General features: G+C 33.6%; 1 protein-coding gene and 1 long non-coding RNA gene across 2 annotated transcripts; one reads left to right on the forward strand and one right to left on the reverse strand.

Annotated features, from left to right (window-relative positions):
• Nucleotides 1–1,522: 1,522 nt before the first annotated feature.
• On the forward strand, nucleotides 1,523–4,846 carry LOC132612720 (NAC domain-containing protein 53-like). The gene is made up of 3 exons (XM_060326824.1): nucleotides 1,523–2,159; nucleotides 4,578–4,720; nucleotides 4,835–4,846. Exons 1-3 carry the CDS (start codon nucleotides 1,523–1,525, stop codon nucleotides 4,844–4,846), a joined length of 792 nt encoding a protein of 263 aa, XP_060182807.1.
• Nucleotides 4,847–12,328: 7,482 nt separating this feature from the next.
• LOC132614483 (uncharacterized) lies at nucleotides 12,329–15,236 on the reverse strand. Its single transcript, XR_009572314.1, has 2 exons — nucleotides 15,103–15,236; nucleotides 12,329–13,974 (listed from the first exon to the last, which is right to left on the reverse strand). It is a non-coding gene; the product is annotated as an uncharacterized LOC132614483 (long non-coding RNA).
• Between the last annotated feature and the right edge of the window lie 235 nt (nucleotides 15,237–15,471).

The following is a 15,471-nucleotide window of genomic DNA, read 5'->3' on the forward strand; positions in this document are numbered from 1 at the left end:
TCATTAAGAGATTGGAATTTACGAAACAACCTACAATTGTAGAATTCTTATGTCAAACTTGAAACATTTGAATTCTCAATTAATTTAAAATGCATATGTTCCTTAGATTTTAATTCTTTATCGGTATGGTACAACTAATTATGGATTTATTAGTCTTTCCAATTTCTAATTAATGAGCTATGAAAATCAGTTGAGATTTTAAAATTAACAAGTATATTGTTTTCGAAGTACAAAAAAATAATTGTTTGTGTACTTTTATTTATAACATCTAAATGAGATCCAAACATCAAATGACATTATACATACATAACAATACCTCACTATAGTAGCGATGAAATTTTTGGACAAACGCTATCATTATAGAGATGTTTGACTGTATTCTCTAATTAGATATAGGATACATTGTTTTTTTTTCTTTTTTTGGGGTCATTTATTAAAAAAAACTGTTGCAATAAAAATAAGCTTAAAAAATATGGTTCTCTGTCCAAAAATATTACTTTCCTTTAGCATTAAATTGTATAGTCAAACCTCTCTATAACAGGATCCGCATATAACAACATCTTTCTATAATAGCCAAGTTTTTTTGGAACCAATTTTTTATGTTATATTTTACTTCTCTATAACAACGTTTTACCTATAACAGAAACAATCAACTTTATAACAGTACGCTCTTTGTAAAATTACCCCCATATAACAACCATCTTCTTTTTTTGGTAATATAATAATTAGTCATCTTTATAAAAATAGAATATCTATTATTATCAATAATAAGTGTAGAGATTTTGACCAAATATTTTATCCCTTAATACACTATTTATGACAAAGAATATCATATGAATATATATATTTTCATCATTAAAAGATTTTTCTTCATTATACAAAGTGTGATTAAGCTTAAAATTTGACAATGAAAAATTAGATTTTATATAGTATCTTTTTTTTACTATAACAGCAAAATATTTTTTAAATGTCAATGTTGTTATAGGTGTATAACAGTCATTCTCTATAACAATAAAAAAATTTCGGACCCAAATGCTATTGTAGAGAGGTTTGACTGTAGTACTTTTTAAAAAAAAAATTGACGCAATGACTTTTTATCCGGTGGAATTTAGTTCCTTTACTTTTTGCCAACAATAATGTAGCGTAGATTTCACTTGTTTTATGGTCACGTAGGGCAAACTATCAACTTTTGTACATTCATAATTCATAATGATGCTAAATTCTATGTCATTTTTCTTTCAACTTTTATGGTAATAATAATAAACAAGGTTAAAAATAAATTGAAAAATAATAGTAAGTGGAAGAAAATAACTACCAACCCTAACCAAACTTTCCCCCCTTCACGAGAAACCCTAATCCAACTTCTAGTTTCCTAAGGCTTTGACTCAATCATATATTTTCCAAAACTAGACGGATTATATTTTATAAACACGTCATATAACCCTCATCATATTATGCATTAGCTTCCACTAAATTCTATTATCTTTTTTAACATATACGTGAGAAAACAAGTACAAATAGAATGTCATCAAAATCTAAGCTTCCGTTAGGTTTTCGATTTCACCCCACGGATGAAGAGTTGATCAACTATCTGAAAAATTTCGTGCTCCGCGGAGTATTGCCATCTACAGATGTTAATAAAGTAGTGGACCTATTTGGAGACTCCGAGCCATGGCAGATTATCGGTGCTTCAAAGGAGAGAACGAGTTATTTTCTTACCCCGTTGAAGAGATTCAAGAATTCAACCAAAAAGTTTGCAAGAACAGTTGGGAAGGGGACATGGAAAGGCCAAACAAGTGGTAAACCAATTAATGATGGATCGAAAAATATAGTTGGATTTAAGAGAAGTTTGAAGTACCATAGTGATATAAAAAAAGACCTCATGAATGATAAGTGGCTCATGACAGAATATTTTTTGCCGGACGAGTACATTGATAAAAGCGGCAATAAGTATAATTTCATCTTGTGCAAAATCAAAGAGAAGCAAAAAAGTGAGAAAGATGGTAATGAGGTCATGGAGGAAGATGTTGATGAAGTAATTGCTTCTATATTAGGAAGTAATTATGATAATCATCAAGTAATTACCAAAGATGACAAATTAATTTTAGCGGTTGTAAACGAAGAAGTTAATTATGAAGTGAGGACAAATTTTGAAGCAAGTACCACCACAACTAGTGTCAAGTGGGCCGGGCCGGCCCGGGCCATTTAAACCTGGGCCACAAGGGGTCGGGTCAGGGCTGGGTTGGGGGGCGGGGTTGGAGAGGGAAAAGGGTGTTCGGTCCAGCCCACCCCGGATAGGGGCTACACCTCGGGCTAACCGAGCCGGGCCGGGTTATACTTAGTGGGCCGGGCTTTTTTTTTTTTTTTTAAAGTTCTAATACAAAAATAGACATTTACATTTACTAATTGTAATAAAATTAACATTTACATCTAATGATAAAATTGCTAAATTAAAAAAAAGTTTAGTCGTCGTCAAATTCAAAAAGCTAGCCATTGTAAATTTAAAAAACTAGTCATTGCTAATTTTATTTGAACCCCTAAATTTATGAATAACTTCACTTTGGTCATATTTTCAAACTATAAATACCCCTCCATTCTTCTTCATTTTCACACAATTCTTCCACAATTTTCTCTTTATCTAAATTTGTTATTCAACTAGTGTACATTACTTCACCTCCACCTTCTCCTCGAGTTCGAAGATCAACTTCAAGTGCGGTGTGGATGCATTTTGAGCGAGTAAATGAGGAACATGTTAAATGTCAACATTGTGGTGACATATGTCTCCACAAATCCGGAGCGTCGGGTATTAGCCTATTAGGGGGGTTGGGGGTGGAGGGGGGTACCGATGTGTTGCGTATACACTTGTGAAAAGGCATGAAATTGAACTGAATGATTTATCAAAGGTATATTTGTGGAGATAAGTACTATCACAATCTAATATATACTATATACTGAAAATGTATCAAAGGTATATTTGTTCAGAAAACAAGATTGTCTAGCTTTAAAATACAATTTTAAAGAAAACTAAAGTGCTCCGTAAAAAGAGACTCCTAATAAATGAAGTGGGCCCGACCCCGGTGGGCCATCACCCGAGCTACTGGTAGGCCGGGCTGGTGGGCTGTCACACCTTGTCCGGCCCAGCCCCCTAATAAATCCCACCTAGCCAAGCCCCTTACACCTCTTAGTGGGTCTGGGCCTGGCCGGTGGTGGGTCGGGTTCGAGCTGGCCCGGCCCACTTGACACCCTTAACCACAACAAAATATGTTTTTAGTGGCAATTAGTTAACGACAATCATTGTTTTAAAAGGCAGTGTCAGGACTCGCCCCGGGGCTCGCCTCGGGGCAGGGCAGTGGCAAAACACCCTGGAGCTAACGTGCGGGGCTTAGTTCCTATGAGGCTTACGCCCTAAGCGCCCAACCGTTCGCACTAAACACGCCTAGGGCTCGCCTAACAGTTCTTACATAAATTATATTTTAAATTCCTTAATTAAAATCATTCACCCTCATAATTGTTTAACAAAATAATGATACTTAATAGTTTTTCATCTATAGAAATAGAAGATTGGGTGTAACTCATCTAACAAGTCGTAGTATTGCATATTTACTATTTGAGAACGTCGTGAGGGTGAATATCACTTAATTTTTTTTTTAAAAAACACATAGCGGAATTGTACATTTTCACTTGTCATTGGTCATAAGTCCTATGTATCAGAATTATCATATAATTTTATTTTTTGTTCATGAAGAAGTTATGTTTTAATTGTAATATTGATAAATTTTATTGATTATTTGCTTATAGGGAAATAAAATGAATAGTATGATAGTAATAGTGTTTTAAGAAACTGTGTTTTTTTCCGTGTTTGAAAGTTAAAATGTTAGAATTATTTTGCATTTCATAATAGCTTTTATTTCATTGTATTGTTTATACTTGTAAAATTATGTTATATATAATTACAAGTTATAAGCGGTGTATAATGGATTGCTTTGATCATTTTTTTGTGAGGATCAAGCGCGCGCGCGCGCTCACACACACACATATACATACATACATACATACATACATACATACATACATACATATATATATATATATATATATATATATATATATATATATATATATATATATATATATATATATATATACAATTTTCTTTTATTTTTTTTATGTAATTTTACCTATTTAAAAATATTTATTGTAATTATATTATTTTAAGAAATACTAAAAATTAAATATCCATGGGGCTTACGCCCCGTGCCTCGAGGCTTACGTCTCGTCGAGGCGTATGTAAAACGCCTCGCCTTACGCCCCCGCCTTTTAAAACACTGACGCAATAACTTAATTGTCGCTAATTGTATTCTAGAATCAGTTATTACCAGCAATACCAAAATTTGGCCCTAAGAATAAATGCAGCTAAAGGATTTAGCGACTTTGGATCTAATGACATTTAACCAATTGCTAGTAAATGTTTTTATGGCTATAACTATTGCCGCTAAAAGGAAAATATATTGCCACTAAAAGCCTCTTTTGGTGTAAGCACATTCAATAATGATTAAAATGAGATTATGGACTATTAGGGCAAGCTAATAATTATTTGGAAGCTGGGGTTGAGCAATTTAATGGAATTAATCCGTATGAGAATTATAGCTATGATTCCTTGATTGGAATGATTGGATTCGAAGAAGAATCAGAACAAGTTTTGGGTGACCAATACTTCAATGTTTGTAACAGATGCGTTCGAATAGCTAAACTATCTAGTTTTTTTTTTTTGGTTAGTAATTAGGTGATAATAGCTTATTTTTAAATGCTCTTCTTTTACTAGTGAAATTCCCAGTTGCATGAATAGTGTGTGAGCAATAAAATTTTATATTGTTAGTTGAAAAGAAAAGAAATTCAAACTAGTTTTAATATGTAGCAATTAATGAGGCATTATGGAAAACCGTGTTGGTTTAATTTGTAAAGCAACTAATATTACACCATGTTAATAATATTTTTGAATTGAATTAACCCGATAATAATATCGAAGTCTATGATTTGATGGGACGAATATAAAGATAGTAGAGCAACTGTGTGAGACTCGATTTACTACCTTTACAACCCCAAGTAGTTGGGAGATGCACACACAAAACAAGAAGCTAGCTTAAGTGGCCATGAATACTTGGACTATATGGGTGAGACACAGTGTGAATCTCCATATCCCATGATGAAGATGGCCATATGAGACTTAGTTCGAATGGGAGATTATTGGGCAAGTAAACAAAATAAAATTCTATATTAATAGCTAAAAAGAAAAGGAAGCTACATATCATGAGTGGAAGTATTCTTAATCAAGTGAGATCTCTTGGGAAAATAATCTAGCTCAGAGCAACAATATTGAGCAAAAGAGCTGCTATGTGCGAGATTCGAGAAAGGACCGGACTACTCTGTATTTCTGCAAGAAGTTATTTCCATGCTCAAAGCAACAATATCATGTCATATTAAAAGCATTTTTAGATTGATTTAACCCAACAACTTTCTTCCATTTGAATCGTATATCCATGTTTTGATTTCGAAGTGCTCAGTTTGATAAGTACTAATGGAAGAAGTCGTAGTAGTAACAATGATGATAATGTTATAGCTCAATCATAGCATATTAGTTTTAGTTCATATATATACTGGAAGTTCCTCTAATCAGTCTTTAATTATAGCAACAAAGGGCTATCAATCATCATCAAATCAAATCAAACAAACTTTGAGGGGAAAATGGTTGATTTTTTTTTTAAAATGACATGTTGTCTGATATAGAAATTCGAAAGTATGCACAAAAATTGATCAAACTATTTAGTTCTACACTGTGGACTCCACCCACAAATTAGTTGCTACTTATCAATAGGAATCAGTAGATCGATATTCGTATTGATTTTGAAGCCAAATTAAATATACAAACTCCATTCTGTGCCGAACAAGAATTTAGCAAGAAAAGCAACAAATACAAATAATGGAAGCTAAAATGAAATAAACTAGATCATTAACCTTTGTGTTGTAGACATTAACATAAGTCCAACTCAAGAGTTCTTCCATGAAAAAAAGTTTAACTTATACACACTGACAATGCAAAGAATCTATATATTATCACTATGATCATAAGAGTCTGTTTGTCTTATTTTTCACGTAACTAATTTCATTTATTTGGAACCGGATGCCTTTGTGCCGCCTTGACCTTGCCCTTGACCAACCCCACCACCACCCCCACCCCCACCTGATTTAACCTCTGGGGTTTTCACCTTAAATTTCTCAAGTTTTAATTGAGATTCATCAATTCCTCTACTCCTGTTCAAAGAGCTATCACTTGGGCTCCTTTTGATAGAATTAATCTTTGATTTTTTCTTTTCTTGATCTTTGTTTGAAAACACAACTCCAATTTTCTCAAATATAGGAATGAAGTCCTCATGATCAAATGGGAAAATTTCCTTGAAGAATTCTCCTCTTTTCATGTAGATGTCTCTAAAGAAATCTAGCAGCATAATCAATCTTGGATCCACTTTTTTTCCTGTTTTCCATCTTATCATCACTGGCTTTTCTGGAATAGTTTCAACATTTCCAACATCAGGAATTGAAGAAGTGATATCTTCTGACTCTTCATTGAGATCTTCCATTAACATATGGTTAGTTTGTTTTACAACCTAAGCTGAAAGGAGAAAAGGACTATAAATGATAGAACTATAGTTGGAATAAGATAAGGTTGTTGAGGCTTGGGATTCAATGTTTCATATTATAGATATAGCCAGGTCGAGTCAACTTTGGATTGGTCAATTCAATATGTGTGTCATGATTCAATGTGCTCTAAGTTTGCTTGGATTAAAATTATTGGATCAAGATGAGTTAAATAATTAATGAGTATAATCAACTCGCCTAATATTAGAGGCGGATTCAAAATTTTGAGAATATTATAGGTGCACTATTACGAAAATATGGATCTAGAATATAAATTTGATGGGTTTAACCTGTAGGTTCTTTCTATTAAATGCATTACGCTTTTAAAACTATAGGTTCAAAATAAATTTTCGTAAAATTGTATTTATTTATATATATACACACTTCATGTCGAAAAATTGGAACAATTGAACCCATTGATTTTGGTACATCATCCGCTGCAACTAGTTTTAACATACACATTTGGTTTTATTATATAAAATTTTACTATGAAAACGGCAAAATAGGAGTTTCAATTGTGTCAAACTTGAAAATTTTGAAAGAATATACCAAATAAAGAAAAAAAAACGAGAAACAAAGTACTTAATTAAAATGCAAGAAGTGACACCACACTTAATTAAAATGCAACAAGTGACAACCCCATGGGTGGGCATGACACGACCCAACCTCCACTCCTTTTTTATTTTGCTTCTCGATTAAAAAAAAAGTAAAATCTAATTATTTTTCTTAAGCTTAAATTGTTCCGTGTTTACATAATTCCAAATCTCTATTTTTTTTTTAAATATTTTGATTTGTCTTACATTATTTTATTTTGCCACCTATGGGTCCATATGATTATTAAACTACTGGTGGAGATTTCTTGGCATAAAGAAGGTAGGGAAGAGATTTTCTAAGAAATTTATGTGGAAGACATGGTTATTTCTTGAAGCAACTCATATATCGCTGGCATTTTATTAATTTGATCAAATTTCATTTTATTTTTTTTTTGTAAATTTCCCTCAAGGTCAGCTATATTCCGAAGTTAGACGTGTCACAATCATGATTTCCGAGGATGACTCGAACTTTATTTCTTGAACTGGTAAATATAAAATTGGTCAACACATCGGTCTATTTTCAAGTAAAATAAATAGTTTATATTTTTCTATTTGGTTTAGATCGTATCTCTATTTCTAATTGGCATGCCATGGTCCTTGTTGGGGTCTTTTTGATTGGATGTTACACCAATCCAGTGAATACAAGAAATGTGTAATTTTAAGACTAAAAGTTAGAATAACGGAATTATTAAGAGAATGTACAGACTTCGTCCAATTTATATTATCCTTCTTTTAAAAAATTTACACATCTTTTTTCAAAAAAATAAATAAATTAATAACCTTAATCATAAGAATATAATCGTCTTAATTCTTTTGAACAGTCTCATTTAATTATCATGAAACTATTGAAACTAGTAAGGATATATTTAGAACAAATAGAATTTGTCAACTGCAAGTGTAAAGGTATCTCCTTTATCAGATGGGATATTTGAAACGTGCTTGCCACGGATAAGGCAAACACATTCAATAGTTGTGTGACGCCTGTTTTCAGATTAAAGAATTATTTTAGTTTTCTTCCTTCTATGTTTCTTCATTTATTTATTTATTGCTGTATGACTAAGCTAAGATTTGATATTTTGATTTGATTAGCACTGATGGTTAGCACATCATTGGAGATTCTCAGATGCTATATGATGATACGCTCGTCCCAGATAGAGAATTGAATATCGCCTGTGCTAAATGGCGAAACCACAATTTATGTTTATATGTGGTATAACTTTTCGACGAGAGGTGTTCAACTGAAACCAACCTCCCTTTTTCAATTCAGAAATGTCCCAACCTACAGGAAATTGAGCAAAAACTCTAGTACTGTTTCCAATTCCTGTAACCCATCAGAGAACTATGTCAATAAACGCTACACGTATAGAGAACTTGGACATCAATGGAAAAATGTATTCATAGCTATTAGGCATGTAAACAAAAGTTCGCGTTGGTAGCTGAAAAGAAAATATAACTACATAAAAAGTATAAAAATTCTTTTAACAATGCAATAAAATTTCGAAGAAAAACATGTGGATTTGGTCTAAAGGAGACAATGTCAAACTACGTTAAGAATATCTTTGAGATGTCTTAATCGAAACAACATATGCTCCTCTTATCACAAGGCTCAAGAAACTATTATCATAGCCCATTAGCCCATTTACAAAATGTTTTAAAAAGGAAAAAATCTTAGGGCATATAACCCATTTGGCCATGTGGCCAAAGTTTATTACATATGCTAACCAAATATACAAAAAAATATGGAGTACTATATATAAAATGTGTATATCATATGAGTATTTCTATTAATATATGTAATTTATATATTTGTCGGCTATTGCTTTGGTGGGCATACAGTGTAACAGTCACAAAATCTTATAGAGATAAGAGGTAGAAATGAGTTTTCCTTCTATTAAGGAGATGTAAAATAACATAAAAGACAATACAATCCCAATTTGGTATATGACCTATATACTAGTACTACGTACTTTATTGGTTATATACAACAAGAAAATAGAGAAATCGTTTCTCTGTTTAATATTTTTTTAATTACATCGGGAGGTCAGGAAACATGAATATAAACAAGTGCGGTGAGCACTAAACTTGCCTTAAATTATTGTGTGAGAGACTTTCATCAGTATCACTAAATTTTGAGCCTCGATGGTGATACATTGATAATAAGTTTTAATTTGATTTTCAAAAGTAGACTTGTTTGTCACCTTCATCAGCTTGCTAACTTTGAAACGTTCAAGCCTCAGCTCTGATAATTCATCATCTCCATTAAATTCCCTTGGAATATTAATATTCCCAAAGCTCAAGCTTCTTTGTAGAGTAGTTACCTTCTTGTTATTCTTCCATACAGCCTGATCACCAAATTTCTTAAACACTTGCACAAAATCTTCGTAAATATTTCCCCGAAATATTTTCTTGAAAAATTCATTTCTTTTTACATAGATTTCCTTGAATGATTCCAAGAGTTCCAACAACCTGGGATCCACAATTTCGCCTGACTTCCATCGTATCAAATAAGGTTTATTATCCACGGACATAAATTCCTTTGGTTTTAACTAAAACCAAGAATTTTGTAATATTTGAAAGGCACTACTAAAAAAACTGGATTTTCTGACCTTAAAAAAAGGGGAATTTCCGACCTCATGAGGTCGGTTTTGGGCAAAAACCGACCTCAGAATTAGGTCGGAAAAGAGTGGGTCGGAAATATCACCGACCTCATGAGGTCGCAAAAACCCGACCTCATGAGGTCGGTAATATTTTTTTAGTCGGCTAATAATTATATAAAGTACCGACCTCGTGAGGTCGGTAAATTATATTAATAATATAATGATATTAGTTTACTGACCTCCTGAGCTCGGTAAGTTATATGAATATATATATATATATATATATATATATATATATATATATGTTTTAGATTTCTGTCATCCTGGGATCGGTATTTCTCAATTTCTGCAAAATATTTGCCGAAAACCGACCTCATGAGGTCGGTAATTTGCAATTTGTGGGAAAATTTTGCAGAAAATCGACCTCATGAGGTCGGTAATTTGCCATATGTTGGATAATTTTGCAGAAAACCGACCTCATGAGGTCGGTAATTTGCCATATGTTGGATAATTTTGCAGAAAACCGACCTCATGAGGTCAGTAATTTGCAATTCCCTGGAAAATTTTCCAGAAAACCTACCTCATGAGGTCGGTAATTAGCAGTTTCTGGGTAAATTTGGCCCATAACCGACCTCATGAGGTTGGTTTTCTGCAAAAACAATTGTAGCACCTAGCTGTTATTCCAGCTACCCCCCTGTCAAGATGAAAATAATTTTACTTTCAACTAAAACCAGCTCAAATAGCTGCCAACAATACACCAAACTACTATAAATACATAAAACAATAAGCTACTATTACAACACATATATTACAACCACCAAAACATCAAATTCAATTCGAAACTACTTCAAAGTTGAATAAAAATGGCAATCAAACATTCACAAGAGACATTAATTAAGCTACTTCAACCTTCCCAAACATCAAAACAACATTAAATAAATAGAAAAGGGATAGCTTCAAACAACATTAATTAAACAATGGAGCGTCGCGTTGTGGGAGACGTGGCGACAGGCTTCTATCTCTAATCGCAAGGTTTTCTGGTGGTCTCCGGGGAACCCCCGTCTCCTTAGCCTTCTTTGTTTTCTTACTCTCTTTTCACCTGCCATCTATACAATAATTTATGTAAGTATCGCAAATATAAATAAATAGAAAAGGGGTAGCTTCAAAATTTATTTAAATAATTCGCCTATTTAACTAATATGCAGGAAGCGGGTAAAGGAAACCATAATGTAAGGCAGTCAAAGTTTACACAAGCAAGTTATAGAAACAGAAATCATGTCATTAAGGTGTTGGATAGTGTAAAGGTGATTTGCAATGTAAAGGATTTATACAAATGGAAAAATAACAAGGGTAAGAAAAATACCAGTTGTAGCAGAGAGTGCAAATCAACAACAACTAGCACTGACAAAAGAAAAACCAACTGATGCTAATGATGGGAAAGAACTGGTTGTTGCAGCTTTAGAGGATGGAGAGGGTGAGCATGAAAAAGTTGTTGAGGTTGGTGATGTTTCTGCAAACAAACAGCTGGTTGCATCAACAGTACCAGTGATGGAGATTGCAAAACAATTAAATGTGACTGAGGGAAAGCAACTGCCTTTAGTTGCATCAGGTGCATCATCTGCTGCAGTTACAATAACTGGTCAAGAACCTAGTTCAAGGAAGCAAGCAGTTGTAGTTCAAAAAGTACATCTTGAGGCAAATGCAAGTGGCATAATGCAAAAGCAGTTGATGGAAACACTTGCTGCCATAACTAGCCAAAAGATAGCAAATGTGGCTAAATCTGTTGAGAAACCTTTTTTTGTTTTTTGCTGTTGTGTTCACCCCTGGAGAAAAGAGGCAATCACCTGTTCATAAGCAATGGGTGTCAACTTTGTGATCAATTTGAAGAAGATTTGGAGGACAACAAGGAACTAGTAATGTTGACAAATTCAAAAAGGTTGTAGTTGTTGATAATAATGCTCAAGTGGTAGTTCAAGGTAATAGTAAGCAGCAAAGAAATAATCAGTGGCAAAATAACTACAAAGGCAGAAGAGATGGTATTAAAATCTTACAAAGTGGGAAAGTGTTAGGCAACACCAAAGATCCATATCAGTGGCAGCAAAACAATAGTGCAAATACAGGAGGCCAAGAGTAGTGCAAAGTCAAGTACACACAAGCAACACCATGGCTTGAATGATGCAGCTACACAGAAGCAACAAGTGCAGTTTAGTGCTAACTCTAAAGTGCAGGCCTCAGAAGATGTAGCAGCAGTAGTTGTGCTAAATCCTAAGGCAACTACACAACAACAACAAGAAACTTAGTAATGCACTTCATCTAGATCTAAATCCTTGCATAAACTCCTGGGTCTGCTATGAACAGTAGGTAAGGGATGACAAGTCCCAACATTCATATCCCGGGCTTTCACCCCATGCACGCGCGCGCACAAATAAAACACTTATATGAAAATGGAGAGGAGGAAAAGCAGAATAGGAAGCACTGCATGCAATAGCATCTGAAAATACATTTAACAAAGACAATCAGTACATGCTGATTACCCACTCAAAATCTTTTGTTAAAGTACATCCACTTTTGAAAGTCTCAGATTTTATCCACCACGAGCTTCTCTCCTCGTAGCATCATGAAGCAGCTCTATGTCGACTCCATCTGGAGGTAACTGGACGTATCTCACCACTGATCCTCTGATGAAGCAGTTCCTCACTGAACGCTGTTACATCAAAAGGAAAAGGAAAAATGTTAATGGTAATACGTACCAAACGGAACATACCACTTGAATAGAAAAACATTATCTGGAAAAGGAAAATGGAGAAGACAAAAGGAACATGAACCAAGTAAACAAGGAGAAGGTGAGACTGCTAGAAACACCAGTGTCAACCAGTAAACATACGGTATTGCCTTTTTTCCTCCCCAAAACTTTTATTTTTCTGGGACTTTGAATGTTTTGTGCACCAGCAAAGGCATATGAATAGCTGCATAAAGGCTACTTTTACATTGTTATTCCGGATTTCATTAGGTCGTAACTGTGGGCTATATACTCTATGGTCTTTGCTGATAGTTCAACTTTAGTATAGTTTTTACTTGTATTGATACTGAAAACATAGTCCTTTGCATACTTGGGAGATTGATCTTACATAGGAATATCCACTGGCAGTTGTTGCTCCAGTTATAATTGTGCAGTTAAAAACTAAATGCAAAGATCATCTTGGTCAATGATACTGGAGAGTCAGCTGCAGTACCAACTTGGTACTGTTTTTTTAATTAAATTACCTTATGAAAAAAATGATATGGGAAAGAGCAACATAGACTAACCTTTCCACATATATTTTAGTTATTTGCAAGATCACTAACTACAGAAAACCAATATGTTAAGATACTAACTTTCCATAAGAGTAAATCAGAAGAAAGAGAAAATATGGTGATTTATTTGGAATGGGGATCATCATCTCTTACTACATCACAGGCTCATAGCAAATACCAAGTCCTTGTAATAATACAGAAATCATATGCTAACACATAATGCCTTGACCATTCAATCTAATACTTTTGAGGAATAACACCACATTTGCATGCTAGGTACCCTTCTTAACAAATTAATTTAATAATTTAAGCCCATTTGATGAACCACCTACTAAAAAGCTCCCACTGATCAGTAATGCACTTCATCTAGATCTACAAACAGAAGTAAGGTACTAGGTAGTCAAAACTTGCACTGGAACATTGCCTATTCCAAACGAAAATGCAATCCTTTAATGATCTAAATGGAACTCTTAGGGGATAAGATGGTGCAGCATTGGTTCACAATTAATACAATATCAGGAAAAGCTAGTATCACAAATCTTAGTCTAGGAAATAATGTGATTCAAGCTTATAATTTAACATAAGAAACAGTTTGGGACAACTAGTTCATCATGGAAGAAGGAAATTTAGACAATATGGATTATTGCAACTGTTTTCTTGCAGTTTGAAATTTGGCATTGTTCTACAGAAATTCATATTGGACACAGGCTACACACAACTGAAAATAAATATCTTTGCCGAAACTGCTGCTTCCCCAAAGGATCCTTTAAAACCTTTCTTCTTTATCAATCCTGACCCTGAAGCAGAACAAGACAAGGTGCAAAATTGAGTACATCACCCACTTACAAGGTCAAATCTTTGGTAAACAAAAAATACTTATAGTATTAAAAAACAAGGGTATGTGGACCTTAGAGAGCAAGAGATTGAAGTACTCCTTTGGCTAAATGTGCCTAAGAATCAAGAAACCATCACAAATTCAGAAAATTTATAACCAAACACATGAAAATTTGCCCCAAAAATTAATCATACACACACAAAAAAAGAAGAACCTCAAGGAAACATGCCAAACCATTTGCTTGATCTCTTACCCGGATATCGAAATCAAAACATAAGAAAACATGTAGCGAGAAATGACTGAAAGCTAAAGAACACAAAAGTAAAGAGCAAACCGACCTTAATCAGAAATGATCAAATTTCGACCTTAAAAAAATAAGTATTTTGACTCTCGTATTCTGAAATACTTCACAAAAATTAGGTGTTTAGTCACTAGCTCTGATTTGTATTTTGATAATAAATCTTATGAGGTACAAGCTATATTTAGCAAAAAAAAATTATTGCCAGATACTTCCACTGAAAATTTATTGCCAGCTACTTCCACTCAAAATTGAACACTGATTCCATTTTCAAAGTGGGTTTTCAAGAATTTATTTAATACCATTTATGTGTAATTGCGTTTAGCTCTTATATATTTTTTTCAACAAATTGAAGTACATAATGTCAACTTCAGTAATTGAAGCATGTAAAAAAAAAAAACCCATCTTTATTCTCATATTTCTTGATTTTCCACTCCAATTGAGTGTTATTTCATTATTTTGTATCCCCAAAATGGCCAAAGTAATATTTGGAGAATATATTCAAGACCCTTTATTGGTAATTGCATTTAGCATCTTCACCATTTTCTAGATCTGATTCCCCATATAGCCAAAGTAATTTCATTATTTTGTATCCCCAAATGGCCAAAGTAATTTTTCTGAGAATTTATAGAAGACCCTCTATGTGTAATTGTGTTTACTGTTCTTTTATTCAGCAAATTGAAGCATACAATGTCAAGTTCAGTAACTGAAGCTCTAACAACTCAGTAATTGAAGCTCTAACAACTCAACCCAGTAACAAATTTCTTAGCCAAGAAAAGAAAGAAAGCATACCTCAAATGTTGATGATAACTGGCGACGGCAGCGGCGGTTCTGGGTGTGGACGACGACGACGGTGACTCCCTGCACTGTTGGTGACGTCGACGGTGTATTAGGTTTAGAGAGAGAGGGACCTCAAAAACGTGAGAGGGAAAGAGAGAGAAATGGAAAGAGAAGGGTTTAATTGGGGTTGCTTTAATTTTATTTGGCTAATATTACCGACCTCATGAGGTCGGTATATTTAATTATTTTATTTTTAATTTAAAAGCATACCGACCTCACGAGGTCGGTTTATCAAAAAATATTTTAAAATTATTTTTAATAAACCGACCTCGTGAGGTCGGTATTCTTTTAAATTAAAAATAAAATTATAATATTTACCAT

Source organism: Lycium barbarum, chromosome 10 (assembly GCF_019175385.1).
Source record: "Lycium barbarum isolate Lr01 chromosome 10, ASM1917538v2, whole genome shotgun sequence".
Taxonomy (NCBI): domain Eukaryota; kingdom Viridiplantae; phylum Streptophyta; class Magnoliopsida; order Solanales; family Solanaceae; genus Lycium; species Lycium barbarum.

Bases quoted from the DNA above. Each gene is read 5' to 3' on its own strand.
- LOC132612720 (XM_060326824.1), top strand. From the start codon at position 1,523: ATGTCATCAAAATCTAAGCTTCCGTTAGGTTTTCGATTTCACCCCACG. The intron at 2,160-4,577 runs GTACCACCACAA...ATGGACTATTAG, and splicing joins GAGGACAAATTTTGAAGCAA to GGCAAGCTAATAATTATTTG.